This window comes from Doryrhamphus excisus, linkage group LG8 (genome assembly GCF_037039965.1).
Source record: "Doryrhamphus excisus strain RoL-2023G ecotype Guam linkage group LG8, RoL_Dexc_Guam_v1.1, whole genome shotgun sequence".
NCBI lineage: Eukaryota > Metazoa > Chordata > Actinopteri > Syngnathiformes > Syngnathidae > Doryrhamphus > Doryrhamphus excisus.
In genome coordinates, this window is record NC_136364.1 from 17,052,989 (window position 1) to 17,068,087 (window position 15,099).

Sequence of the window (15,099 nt, forward strand, 5' to 3'; positions counted from 1 at the left end):
AATGAATAATGACGACTACTTTTTGAGGCTTCTCGTCAATTTGGAATAAATGTTGCCACAAAAAGTCAAAGAAAAAGCAAAATCAACATACTTGCTGAGCTTTTTGAGCTTTCCACAATAAAGTTGATAATATCTTTCATGACAGTAATGTCTTTAATTCCCATAATGCTGTCGGGCACCAGACGTGATGTCATGGACTATTCCCAAGGGGAGGCCAGGAGTGTGAGACACACATACAGTGTGTGTTTGTGTGTGTGTGTGTGTGTGTGTGTATGAGCGAGAGAATCAGAGAAGAAGTAGAGCAGAGGACAGGATTCCCCATGATATTTTGTGGTTCACTTCATTACAAAAACATTGCCCCCAGACTGTGTGCAAATGTGCAGAACATGCTTTTGGCTCTCACTGTGCCAGTGTGTGTGTGTGTGTGTGTGCGCGCGCCAGTGTGTGTGTGTGTGTGTGTGTGTTGCAGGGAAAACACCACAGTGCACTTTGTTTAGAAAGAGCCAGAATAAGAGGGTCTTAGAAATAAATGAAAGACAGGGGCGTAGATAAAAGGAATTATGGGGGTTATGGCGAGTCGGCGGCGGGGGGGGGGGGGTCCAAAGTAATAAACACACCCATTGACGAGTGCATCAATTTCGGATATAAAAGGCCACATCCTGTAAAAAAAAGAGAGGGGATAACTGCTGGAAGACAGTCAAGAGAGGAGATCGGGACTAAGTGACAGAGGGAATACTGGGACACAAAAGCGGGATGATGGAGGAAGGTGGGTGGGAGGGTGGGTGTGTGAGAGCAAAAGAGGAAGTGGGGAGAAAAGAGGTAAAAGGATGGATGGAGAGAGACGGAATAGAAACAAAACAGAGAGAGAGAGAGAGAGGGAGGGGGAGCGAGGGTGGGAAAAATGTCCCAGATTCCCAGACCGTTTAATAGGGAGCAAAACCAAAGTGTGCCTCTAATGCAGACTGGCTGTGCAGAGGGCAAAGTGACAGTGTGTGTGTGTGTATGTGTGTGTGTGTATTGGGCGTGAAAGAGAGCGCAGCGAGATAGTGACTTCTACGCTTGTGTGCATGTATGTGTTGCTCTAGTCATCTGCACGTAGAACATATGTGCCGATGGAAGAGCACATGTGCCTATTAGGAGCTACATTATGGACTTTTTTTTTCCATATTCCCTGGAATTTTCTGCATTTGACTGATTTTTTTTTTAACACCATGATACATTGATGTGAGGATACATCACTTACTTTGCTCTGAGCTTTACTCACCAGCCCAGCACTGTGTGTAGGCAACAGGCCTACGTGGACTTTCCCGAGCGTGCACCTTAGTGGGACACTAAGGAGGACTGAGAAGATGTATCTATACAAAGCAACCTGCCCGGATATCCCGAACCCTAAGCAGAAGGTGGCCAGAAGGCAAAGCGGGGTCCAAGCTCAGGGCCTCAGCCAAGGGAGGCTTGTCAGTCAGACTGGTACGGGCACGGGCCCCCGAAGCTGCTTGCCTCTGATGCTGTGGGCCACCAACAAACCAAATGCAGTTTTGGAGCTTAAACATCTGGAGGAGTTTCTTAACTTTCACTCATTGTCACTGCATGACTCCTTGAAGAACCAGACAGGCATGGTCTACAGGTAAGATCACCTCTGTTCTTTTATTGCTGTGTTGCACCCCCCCCCCCCCCCCGTCACCTGTTGCACTTGCTGTTGTCCTCCGTAATCCTTATTCTATTTGACATGTGGATGCAGCACAAGTTTGAACAACAGAGTAGAAAACAATAACATTCATTCACTAAGCCCATCCATTGTCTGACGTTACTATTTTTAGGATGCCCTCTGTATTATGCAACGTGCACAGGAGTATTGATTCTCATCGGAAACTCAGACTGATCGGTTCCTACATGAGTGTTTGTTGTGTTGGCACATCAGATTTTAATAGCTATTACTTGAATAATTATTATTTTTGACAGCCTTTGCATTGGTGCAAACCTATTTTGACTTTATTATTTGCATAACTGGGGTGGAAATGTTGTTTATTTATATATTGGTGCAAACCCGTTTTGACTTTATTATTTGCATAACTGGAGTTATTTTATATATATATATATATATTTTTTTTTATTTTATTTTGTCTTTACTATATTTTAAATATATATATGTTTCATATATACTATATTGGTGCAAACCTATTTTGACTTTATTATTTGCATAACTGGAGTTATTTTATATATATATATATATATATTTTTTTGTTATTTTATTTTGTCTTTACTATATTTTAAATATATATATATTTCATATATATATTGGTGCAAACCTATTTTGACTTTATTATTTGCATAACTGGAGTTATTTTATATATATATATTTTTTTTTTTGTTATTTTATTTTGTCTTTACTATATTTTAAATATATATATATTTCATATATATATTGGTGCAAACCTATTTTGACTTTATTATTTGCATAACTGGAGTTATTTTATATATATATATATATACATATATATATATTATTTTTATTTTATTTTGTCTTTACTATATTTTAAATATATATTTTATATATTTTTGTTTATATATATATATATATATATGTGTGTTAATACTCTTTTTTTAACCAAAAAAAATCTAAATATAATGTTGTGTCATTGTAAATCAATGTTTGCCAATTTAAACAATATCAATCATCTTATTCAACACTAAATATTCTAGAAAAAAACTAAATTATGTTATAAAAACATATTTATTTGACACAGATCCTCATATTCTGTATTTTGAGGTGTTCATAACCTTATTTTCTCCCTACTTTTGTACATAAAAAGCAGCCTCAAAGCCAGAGTTCAAATCTTGTTGTGTTGGCACATCAGATTTTAATAGCTATTACTTAAATAATTATTATTTTTGACAGCCTTTGCATTGTTGCATTGGTGCAAACCTATTTTTACTTTATTATTTGCATAACTGGACTGGCAATGTTGTTTTCCTATATATGTATGTGTGTTAATAGTCTTTTTTTAACAAAAAGAATATCAAAATATATTATTATATATCTTAGTCAACACTTAATATCCTAGAAAAAACTAAATTATGTGATAAAACATATTTATTTGACGGATCCTCATATTCTGTATTTTGAGGTGTTTATAACCTTATTTTCTCCCTACTTTTGTACATAAAAAGCAGCCTCAAAGTCAGAGTTCAAATCAAACACAATGTAGGCATCACATAATGATGCTTTCATAATGAGGATGTGATTGGTTGACACAGAAAGGGGCCGGACAAGAAAATGGACAATTAAAAGAGAGCTCTAGAATGGATTACATTCTAGAATCAATCAGTAAATGTTCTAATGGCAGACAAAAAGTGTCAACATTTTCATTTCAGTGCTTCAGTCATGTTGCTGTGCTATGTTGTATAGTCTTGTATGATCGTCTATCAATGAGTGCAGAAAATAATACTAAAAATAATAACACCACCTTATCATTTTCCATTGTGTTGGTGCAGAAGAAATGAGAATCTGATTCCGTAAAGCCTCCCATCACGGAGGGGGGCAGGGTGTGTGTTGGCAGGCTGTATCCCTTTTGGGTTGACCTGGCTTTAGGGGCTCATATGGCCATGTGCTGTTAGCACTTCGCCCTGGGATTTTGGCATATGCGGGTTCAAGAATGTGTTTGATAGCTTGTGTTCATTGCCATAGTAACAATGTACTGTATGTACGGCATATAGCAAAGCAGCTGGCTGCCCTGCAGGCGGAGTTTGCGTTAATTCACAGAATCCTTATAGAATCACTGGGTGTGTGTTCTTGTGTGTACATCTGGGAGTGACACAAAGATATGTCCGACCATTCAAAATGAAGATGTATTATTAAGTCATGGATGGCTGTTTTTTACTATAGAAATGCCATAGACGGGCGGCATGGCATTCTAGTGGTTAGCGCACAGACCTCACAGCTAGGAGACCAGGGTTCAATTCCACCCTTGGCCATCTCTGTGTGGAGTTTGCATGTTCTCCCCGTGCATGCGTGGGTTTTCTCCGGGTACTCCGGTTTCCTCCCACATTCCAAAAACATGCTAGGTTAATTAGCGACTCCAAATTGTCCATAGGTATGAATGTGAGTGTGAATGGTTGTTTGTCTATATGTGCCCTGTGATTGGCTGGCCACCAGTCCAGGGTGTACCCCACCTCTCGCCCAAAGACAGCTGGGATAGGCTCCAGCAGCCCCCGCAACCCTCGTGAAGAAAAAGCGGTAGAAAATGAATGAATGAATGCCATAGACTTGCACGGTGGACGAGCGGTTACTGCAGAGGCCTCACAGTTAGGAGCCCCGAGTTCAATTCCACCATCAGCCATCTCTGTGTGGAGTTTGCATGTTCTCCCCGTGCATGCGTGGGTTTTTTCCGGTTTCCTCCCACATTCTAAAAACATGCTAGGTTAATTAGCGACTCCAAATTGTCCATAGGTATGAATGTGAGTGTGAATGGTTGTTTGTTTATATGTGCGCCCTGATTGGCTGGCCACCAGTCCAGGGTGTACCTGTTGTGGAAATTTTTTCTATCATCCTAAGTAGGATAGAGAATGCCTGAAATAAATACATAGCTCTGGCAGTTTTTATTACCTTTGCAAAACAAAGGGGTCAGACAATATGCACAGTATGCATGGCGGTCTGTAGGTGTCTGGCAAAGAGTGGTCTCTTGGCGGGAACTTTTATACTCCATAGCATGCAAATGAATTACATTACAAGAGAAAAGAGATATTCTTGTCACTCCCCCGATGCCATCCTCATGTATGGGGGTTAGCCTTCACACCCATTCTTCTGGCACGGTTTTTTCACACCCATGCGAGAGAACCTCCTAGGGTCAACCATTTGGTGGGACATCCTGATGTCCCCTTGTCCCATGAAGGTAGAGCTTTGATCAAAGAATGACACTGCCCCTAACCCCAGGTTACAGATAGCCTCCTGCTGTGCCACCATCCTTGAAGGAACAGCAGGATGTGCTCGGATGCAAATGTTGAAGCTCTACAAAAGGCCGTAAAGTAATTCACACAATGTGTAACCTATGTTATACCTGTGAAATATAAAATTTTCCATCACAGTACCCCAGGACGTGATTGCAAACTGGAAGCCTTTCTTAATGAAGGGGGATTTTGATGACAATAACGAGCAATTTAAGAAAGAAAATTAACCGATATGAAGAGCAGGGATTGACGAGGCTATATTAAATATTTTGGAAGATCTGGGTTCATATGTGTAGGGTTTGCATGTTCCCCCTGTGCATGCGTGGGGAATTCCGGGTACTCCGGTTTCCTCCCACATTCCAAAAACATGCTAGGTTAATTGGCGACTCCAAATTGTCCATAGGTATGAATGTGAGTGTGAATGGTTGTTTGTCTATATGTGCCCTGTGATTGGCTGGCCACCAGTCCAGGGTGTACCCCGCCTCTTGCCCGAAGAGAGCTGGGATAGGCTCCAGCACCCCCCGCAACCCTCGTGAGGATAAGCGGTAGAAAATAAATGAATGAATTTTACTTTACTTTACTTTTATTTACTAAAATCTAAAAAGCAAAATGAAGTGCAGACAGAGGTTCAATCAGTCATTCATTCATTTTCACCGCCATCATTTTGCCACCAGTCCAGGGTCTCGCCTGAAGACAGCTGGGATAGGCTCCAGCACCCCCTGCCACCCTCATGAGGATAAGCGGTAGAAAATGAATGAATGAATGCAACAAAAGTGTAGTTCAAAGTCACTAAAATGTGAGTTAAGTAAGCATCCAATTAGTGTAATTACATTATTATGAGTGAAAAAACACCTTAATCAATTAAGCTAAAGACACTTTTAACCGAAATGCAGCTTAAATTTAATCCCACACCAAATTCAATCAAGTTGCTGACCAAATGGATTCATCACACGGCCGTGATATTATTGGAAAATGCAACAGCATGTTGGGAAGGTCGCAACACCGAGGGGACATTTCAGACCTCCGGGTTGTAGAAGGTCACATTTTCAAGCATATGTCATGTGAATGTGTGTGTGAATGTGTGTGTGTGTTTGTGATGACGGGCTAGATGTTTGACAGTCCATCAGATGAAATGAACCGTGCTGATAGACTAAGGAGTGAAGGTGACAGCGTTAGTGTCCCCCACAGTTGGTCTGTCAATTTGACCTGTCACATTTCACTCATAAAAATTGGAGGAAATATCTTTTACTCCAATTTCACGACACGTAGTGCAGACGGCAACTATCATAAAAACTTCAACCTTTGTACCAACTTTGGTGTTCCTTGAGCAAAAACTGCAAACAAAGGAGAAAAAGTTCATACAAATTTAATACATTAAATTTGAAAATTAAAATGAATGAACCTCTGTCTGCACTGCATTTGGCTTAAGATTTTAGTAAATAAAAGTAAAGTAAAGTAAAATTCATTCATTCATTTTCTACCCCTTCTCCTCACGAGAGTTGAGAGGGGTGCTGGAGCCTATCCCAGCTGTCTTCGAGCAAGAGGCGGGGTACACCTTGAACTGGTCGCCAGCCAATCACAGAGCACAAATAGACAAACAACCATTCACACTCACATTCATACCTATGGACAATTTGGAGTCGCCAATTAACCTAGCATGTTTTTGGAATGTGGGAGGAAACCGGAAAACCACGCATGCACAGGGAGAACATGCAAAGGGTGGAATCGAACTCGGGTCTCTGAGCTGTGAGGCCTGTGCGATAACCACTTGAACAACGTCAAGTTATTCTGAGTCATTCATTTATTCATTTCATATACTACTGGTCCTCACTAGGTTTGCAGGGGTATGCTGGAGCCTATCCCAGTTGACTTTGGGCGAGAGGCGGGGTACACCCTGGACTGGTGGCCAGCCAATCACAGGGCACATATGAACAAACAACCATTCACACTCACAGTCATACCTATGGACAATTTGGAGTCGCCAATTAACGTAGCATGTTTTTGCATGCAAAGGGTGGAATCGAACTCGGGTGTCCTAGCTGTGAGGCCTAACCACTCAACCACCGTCGAGTTATTCTGAGTCATTCATTCATTCATTCATTTTGTTTACCACTGGTCCTCACTAGGTTTGCAGTGGTATGCTGGAGCCTATCCCAGACTTTGGGCGAGACCCTGGACTGGTCGCCCGCCAATCACAGGGCACATACACATATGAACTCAGATCTTCCAGAATATTTAACATAACCTTGTCAATCCTGCTCTTCATATCTGTTAATTTTCTTTCTTAAATTGCTCGTTATTGTCATTAGGATAGACTTCATTGCGTTCCACTTTCCAATCACGTCCTGTAAGCGTATCCCCACAATAACTTGGTGTCGCCTCCTCTCTATTCCAAACATCTCAAAGCTGCAGCATCATAAATAAAGTGTGAGTGTCTAGGGCTAGTTGATCCGAGAAGATCCTCTGACACTTTTGGCTCACAAGCTCTGATGAAACAAATGACTTGTGACAGCAACAAAGAGAACACCTGATGGGAAAATCTCCTTGGAGTTTTATGGTATGCTGCGCTTAATTGCTTTTTCTAATCTTCTCTTTGGCCAGCTCCAATTCCAACACTCATTCTAAATTAGACATCGACTTCTCAAGGCTTCTCAAATTGTTCACACTATTTGGGACGCATTTCAGAATATTTTTATAATATTACAGCTGTTTTGAAGTGACCATGTCTATTATTTAGCTAAGTGTTTTTGTTATTTAAAATGATAGAGTTTATATAGCCCACATAGATAGGAGACTACGGTTCGATTCCCGGCTTGGGCATCTCTGTGTGGAGTTTGCAGTCGGTCTTCAGCGATCCACTCTCTGTACATGTCTGTAGAAGACACTGGAGAAGAAGAAGACTTGTGCAAAAAAACATATTTATTCATTTGAAATTATACAGGGCTGCACGGTATTCGAGTGGTTAGTTCGCAGACCTCACAGCTAGGAGACCAGGGTTCAATTCCAGCCTCGGCCATCTCTGTGTGGACCCGAGGAAAACCCACGCATGCATGGGGAGAACATGCAAACTCCTCAATGAGATGGCTGAGGGTGGAATTGAACTCAGGTCTCCTTGCTGTGAGCCCTGCTCCTATGCCATAAAATAGAATCATTGCTAATTTAGATTTACACCCAAATGATCCAAAAAGAGGCAGACGAGTGCTTAGCGCGCAGGCCTCACAGCTAGAAGACCTGAGTTCAATTCCACCCTCATCCATCTCTGTGTGGAGTTTGCATGTTCTTTCCGTGCATGCGTGGGTTTTCTCCGGGTACTCCGGTTTCCTCCCACATTCCAAAAACATGCTAGGTTAATTAGCGACTCCAAATTGTCCATAGGTATGAATGTGAGTGTGAATGGTTGTTTGTCTGTATGTGCCCTGTGATTGGCTGGCGACCAGTCCAGGGTGTACCCCGCCTCTCGCCCAAAGACAGCTGGGATAGGCTCCAGCATCCCCGCGACCCTTGTGAGGATAAGCGGTAGAAAATGAATGAATGAATGAATGTTTTTTTTAACATTATTAGAGCAGGGCTGCACAGAGGTTGAGTGGTTAGCACGCAAGCCTCACAGCTAGGTGACCCGAGTTCAATTCCACCCTCAGCCATCTGTATGTGGAATTTGCATGTTCTCCCCGTGCATGTGTGGGTTTTCTCCGGGTACTCCGGTTTCCTCCCACATTCCAAAAACATGCTAGGTTAATTGGTGACTCCAAATTGTCCATAGGTATGAATGTGAGTGTGAATGGTTGTTTGTCTGTATGTGCCCTGTGATTGGCTGGCGACCAGTCCAGGGTGTACCCCGCCTCTCGCCCAAAGACAACTGTGATAGGCTCCAGCACCCCTCGCGACCATTGTGAAGAAAAGCGGTAGAAAATGAATGAAATCATTCAACTCATTTTCAAGGTGACAGTATTGCCTTTCAGCCAATCACTTTATTATTCTGCTAGAACTTGTGATAGTATAAGGACAGCTGTCAAGATGTCTTATTTGGAGTGATGAAGCAGACCATGAGTGGTACCAGCTTGCAGGCATTAAGAATCCCTGGAGGGAGGATATAAAAGAGTGTGCATGTGCATGAATGGTTAGGTTTGTTACAGGAAAGGCAATTACTTCTTGTATTATTGTATGTGAGGGAGGGTGCTTGTTGGTAGTCTTGCCATTAGGGGGAGCCGTGGACTTGCTACACTTTTGAACGCAAGCTGTGTGTGTGCCTGCACAGATGAGTGTGAAGAGTGCATTGAACAGCAGTTCCTATGGACGCTATGACTTCCTATGAGTCATTTTAAAGGTGGAGCTAAAATTAACACTGCGACAAATACAGGCTGTAGCATTAATATTTCCAAGCACGGTGCGCCTATGGGGTGAAAGCCACAAACAAAAGGTGGCACGGAACATCAGATGGGTTCTCTCATGTTGTGTTTGCTAACAGAAGATGAATTGTGTGAAATTGAAATATTTGCAGAGTGCTCTGCTGGTGTGGATTGAAAGAGGATGGAATATCCAACCACTATAGAAAAAGAATTTCCTATGTTTGTTATTAGTTACGGGCTGCACAGTGGTCGAGTGGTTAGCGTGCAGGCCTCACAGCTAGGAGACCTGAATTCAATTCCAACCTTGGCCATCTCTGTGTGGAGTTTCCACGTTCTCCCCTGTGCATGAGTGGGTTTTCTCCTGGTTTTTTCCTCCCACATTCCAAAAACATGAATGAATGAATGTCTCAGAATATCGCGCAGGCCTCACTGCTAGGAGACTCGGGTTTGATTCCACCCTTTGCATGTTCTCCCTGTCCATGCGTGGTTTTCCGGTTTCCTCCCACATTCCAAAAACATGCTAGGTTAATTAGCGACTCCAAATTGTCCATAGGTATGAATGTGAGTGTGAATGGTTGTTTGTCTATATGTGCCCTGTGATTGGCTGGCGAACAGTCCAGGGTGTACCCTGCCTCTCGCCCGAAGACAGCTGGCATAGGCTCCAGCACCCCACCGCGACCCTCGTGAGGATAAGCGGTAGAAAATGAATGAATGAATGAATGTTATTAGTTACGGGCTGCATGGCGGACAAGTGGTTAGCGTGCAGGCCTCACAGCTAGGAGACCCGAATTCAATTCCACACTCGGCCATCTCTGTGTGGAGTGTGCACATTCTCCCTCGTGCATGTGTGGGTTTTCTCCAGTTTTTTTCCTCCCACATTCCAAAAACATGCTAGCTTAATTGGAGACTCCAAATTGTCCATAGGTATGAATGTGAGTGTGAATGGTTGTTTGTCTATATGTGCCCTGTGATTGGCTGGCCACCAGTCCAGGGTTTACCCTGCCGCTCACCTGAAAACAGCTGGGATAGGCTCCAGCACCCCCGTGACCCTCGTGAGGAAAAAGCGGTAGAAAATGAATGAATGAATTTTACTTTACTTTACTTTTATTTACTAAAATCTTCAGCAAAATACAGTGCAGACAGAGGTTCAATCAGTCATTCATTCATTTTCATTTCCCCCCCGCGACCCTTGTATCAGCACTTTACTGACTGTATTCTCAAACTGCAGTAAAGCAGAGCCTAGACTAACTCAAATACACTGTGTGTGTATTTTATGGGGTTAAGATGACTTATAAGTTAAAGTTTCAGTGTTTTCCCTTCAGACCGATTTAGGAAAAGATATCACAGACGTGTCCATACATATCTGTCCAGGTAGTGGCTACTGTGCACCGCATATAGTAGCATTAACACGTCATGCTTTTTCAGGCTTGGTGCAGCAATGCAATGTATAGTTGCTGCAATCCCCCCACCCCCCCTCACTGCAGTGTTCTAGAAGCAGAGTACAGAACACAAATTGTGATTTTTATTTCTCCAGAAGGAACAATTACTGATGGATGTACTCCATACATCTCTCTGTGCAAGTCACTCATGCCTTTGAGAGTCCTTTGTGTGCAACCACGACCCCCCCCCCACCCCAACCCACCCCATTAGAATCATTTCAGTCTTTCGTTTTTTATTTCCAAGCAATACCAAATGCAATACCTCGCTACTTGTTGGCAATTAACAGAACTGAGGCGACTGATTTGGTGTGATGTAAGAACGCTACTTCAAAGCGACACTTCACCTTCCTGTTAACTTGACGTGGATTTTATTCTTCACGTTCATGGTTCATTTTCTATGCACCATGAAGTCATAATACTGTTTTTGTTACATAAATAGATCTATTCACTATTTTACCTTCTGGTCAGCAACAGCGTAAATGTGTGTGTTGTCAAGTATGGAATTACATTAAAGCTCTCTAGCAGAAAAGTGCTAAAGCGTGATATCGAAAACGATTAAGGGCAAATGTGGTTTCTGATTCTCGGTTCACTTATCATCTCAACAACAAAAAATTTGCCACTATGCCATTTAATTTGCTGCGTTAAAAGAACTGCCACTATGTGATATACAGTAAGTGTAGTTTCTCTTCTCTTAAATACATTGAATACAACAGTACACACACACCACCTCCATACGGTTTCCATAGCGATGCTATTACCCAGATGATGGCTTTTGTGCAGTTGTTGCCACTCTTCAGAATCAAGTGTCCATATCCGGAGACTCTTTAGCTGCAGCGTGGGGGTGTACATGCTCATTAGGCTATAATACTGTACATGTTGGAGAACAACTATTATGTCACACATTTAGTCATTTATACTATGCATGCATAGTAATTAATATGAACTGTATAGTGGGATGACAAATAAGAAGAATATTTATGTTTCAGATGTGATTTCACATTTATTATAAGAAAATAAAAATAATACAAGTAATTTTTAAGTTACCATTCCTAGCTTTGATGCCCATTCCGCTTACCTGAGAAAAGACAGCCTCCGATGGGCCTTCTTTACTGCAACTATGGTGTTGATACGCCATTCCAGTTTGTTGCCTATTCCACTTCCTGGTCATCGTCAGTGGACTTTATTTCAGACTTTCTTATAGTGTATAGTTAGTACTGTACAGTATAGTATAGTCAGTGGTATATAGTTGTTAAGGAAACTGATGTTGGCATGTTTTAGATGGTGGCTAATTCAAGGCAGGCAGTAGTGGTGAGTCGGTCATGAACGAACGAGTCAAAAGAAGTAGTTCTTTTTTATGAACAGAATGAATGAAGTCACCGCTTCTAAAATATCCGTTGAGTTGTAAATGCTTTTTTTTTGATCGGTTGGAGAGTCAGTTCACCGTTCCTTTTGCAGGGCGGGACTATCTGCGTGTCTTATCCTATCGTCGCGCCTCGCTCTGTGAGTGGGTGGGGTTAGAAAGACTGAAAGACTGAGACCGACAGATTGACCAACACTGTCGGTCGGTTTACAAAAAAAGTCTTTTGACCCGTTCGTTCATGACCGACAGACCACTAGTCATACTAGTCAACATGTGTTGTTGAGTCGGAATGAACTTGAACATGAGTGAACGGACTGACTCGACACAGCTGACCTTTGACTCTATGCACAGGGGGAGATCATAGGCTAACGACCTATTGACCGAAATGAAGGAAATGTCTATATGTGTCCTGTGATTGTACCCCGCCTCTCGCCTGAAGACAGCTGGGATAGGCTCCAGCCCCGCCCCGCAACCCTCGTGAGGATAAGCGGTAGAAAATGAATGAATGAACGAAATGAACAAATCAATTGTTTTGACCTTCACAGTCAATACAGTAGAACACAACTGGACATGGGGCTGCACGGCGGTCAAGTGGTTAGCACGAAGACATCACCCCGAGTAGACCCCAGTTCAATTCCACCCTCGGCTATCTCTGTGTGGAGTTTGCATGTTCTCCCTGTGCGTGTGTGGGTTTCCTCCCACATTCCAAAAACATGCTAGGTTAATTGGCGATTCCAAATTGTCCATAGGTATGAATGTGAGTGTGAATGGTTGTTTGTCTATATGTGCCCTGTGATTGGCTCGCGACCAGTCCAGTGTGTACCCCGCCTCTTGCTTGAAAACAGCTGGGATAGGCTCCAGCACCCCCGCGACCCTCGTGAGGATAAGTGGTAGAAAATGAATGAATCTTTTAACTGAATGAACCGGAATGATCCGGTTCACTGAAATGAACGTTTTTTCCCAGCCAGGGACATTGGCATACACTAAGAAGGGATTAAAAATGTCATTTAAAACTTCTGTACGCTAGTGAGAGCACCCTGATTTCAGGATCACACTACCTCATATGTCTGTAAGGTGAGCGGAAAGTCAGCCATGGTTTTTCCGGGTTGAGCAGCATCACCTGATGGTCCTTCAAACCTGACAAATGAACCATTTAATTGTTATCTACTGCCCCTGTAGTTTGTTATGTGCAGGATTACCTGCCATACTCCCTGGTGGAGAAGTGGACATTGATCCTTTCCCTGTACGCTGCCTTGGCCGCTTTTAAGCCCCTTTTGAGGTTGAGTCTGGCCTGGCCATATTCCTCCCGATCCCCTGACTTGGATCTATATACTTTAGAGATTTTTTTTCATACATACAGTTCAATTTTTGTGAGGGTCACATGGTTAAAATCACCCGCCACAATAAAACCCCCAGCAACAACAGAAAATGGGTCAGATAATGAGGTCTACATTTAACTGAGTCCTGGTGAGCAATGTCTTTTAATAATGGTGTTTGTGCACCAGCTGTTTTTTTTAATGTATACACAGTCCGTCACCACGGGTCGATACTCCTGGAGGATGTAGCACGACCTGCTAGCTCGATAGCTGTGTCTGGAATTCCGGAGTGTAGCCTGGTCTCACAGATGACCAAAACTGGACGAATGAGTTGAAGTTCATCCGTTCATCCGTCTGCTTGCATTAGTCAAAATTGTCTGTACATGTAATGCATGTTTAAATATAGATAGATAGATAGATAGATAGATAGATAGATAGATAGATAGATAGATAGATAGATAGATAGATAGATAGATAGATAGATAGATAGATAGATAGACTTTCTTTATTGTCATTGCACAATAACACAGTTGGGAAATTGCCAACGAAATGTCGTTGCCTGGCTCCCCTATAATAATAAATAATAATAATAATAATATGGAGAATAAATAGATGACATCAAATATGAACAACAATGTACAGTGTAAACAGTAAATTGCACAAATAATTAAAATAATTGTATATATATTATTATGTATATATATATATACATATGTGTATATATATATACATATGTGTATATATATACATATGTATATATATGTATATATGTATGTATGTATATATGTACGTATATACATATATACATAAATAGATGCCATCAAATATGAACAACAGTGTACAGTGTAAACAGTAAATTGCACAAATAATTAAAATAATTGTATATATATTATTATATATATATATATAGATATGTGTATATATATACATATGTGTATATATATGTATATACATATATACATAAATAGATTACATCAAATATGAACAACAATGGACAGCGTAAACAGTAAATTGCACAAATAATTAAAATAATTTTATACATATTATTACGTATATATATACATATGTATATATATACATATGTATGTGTATACATATTTGTATATATACATATATACATAAGTAGATGACATCAAATATGAACAACAATGTATAGCGTGAACAGTAAATTGCACAAAAAATGTCAATAATTGTATATATATATATATATATATAATATATATATATGTAAAATATATGTAATATATTGTAATTCAGTGTATTAAATATGGCACCAATTGACCATTTTAATGACAAGCTCTTTGTATGGTTTAAAGGACTGCTACAGAAGTTTTCTTTTAATAACACAGGCCATTGCTCAACAACTGAAGAAGAAAAACGTCCACGTGAAGCTGAAGTGAGAATACCCGTCAGCTTTCTTTCCACTCTAGAGAGTACCTCACTGTACCCGCACCTGATTTTTTTTTTAATTGCCTTTCCTTCTATACCTCTATTTATTGACTTCTCAATTCGTCGCCTCCTATACGAACCAGACGAACCACAATTACCGTCTATTAAACCCACAATTACGCAGCCCAGTGATGGGTCGCTGTACGATCCACAATCACAAGCCTGACTTAACATGCTGAGTCGGTGTGTGTGTGTGTGGGGGGGGGGGTGATGGAGCAGGAAATGAATGAACATAGCTTCGTAGT

At 41.2% G+C, this 15,099-nt stretch overlaps 1 protein-coding gene across 1 annotated transcript in view; it reads left to right on the top strand.

Moving 5' to 3' along the window:
* Nucleotides 1-883: 883 nt before the first annotated feature.
* kcnab1a (potassium voltage-gated channel subfamily A regulatory beta subunit 1a) overlaps nucleotides 884-15,099 on the top strand; it is a 66,350-nt gene continuing 52,134 nt past the window's right edge. Inside the window, exon 1 of the mRNA XM_058079718.2 lies at nucleotides 884-1,624. Within this exon, the coding sequence (XP_057935701.2) occupies nucleotides 1,350-1,624 (275 nt within the window). The 5' untranslated portion in view covers nucleotides 884-1,349. The remainder of the gene's footprint in view (nucleotides 1,625-15,099) is intronic.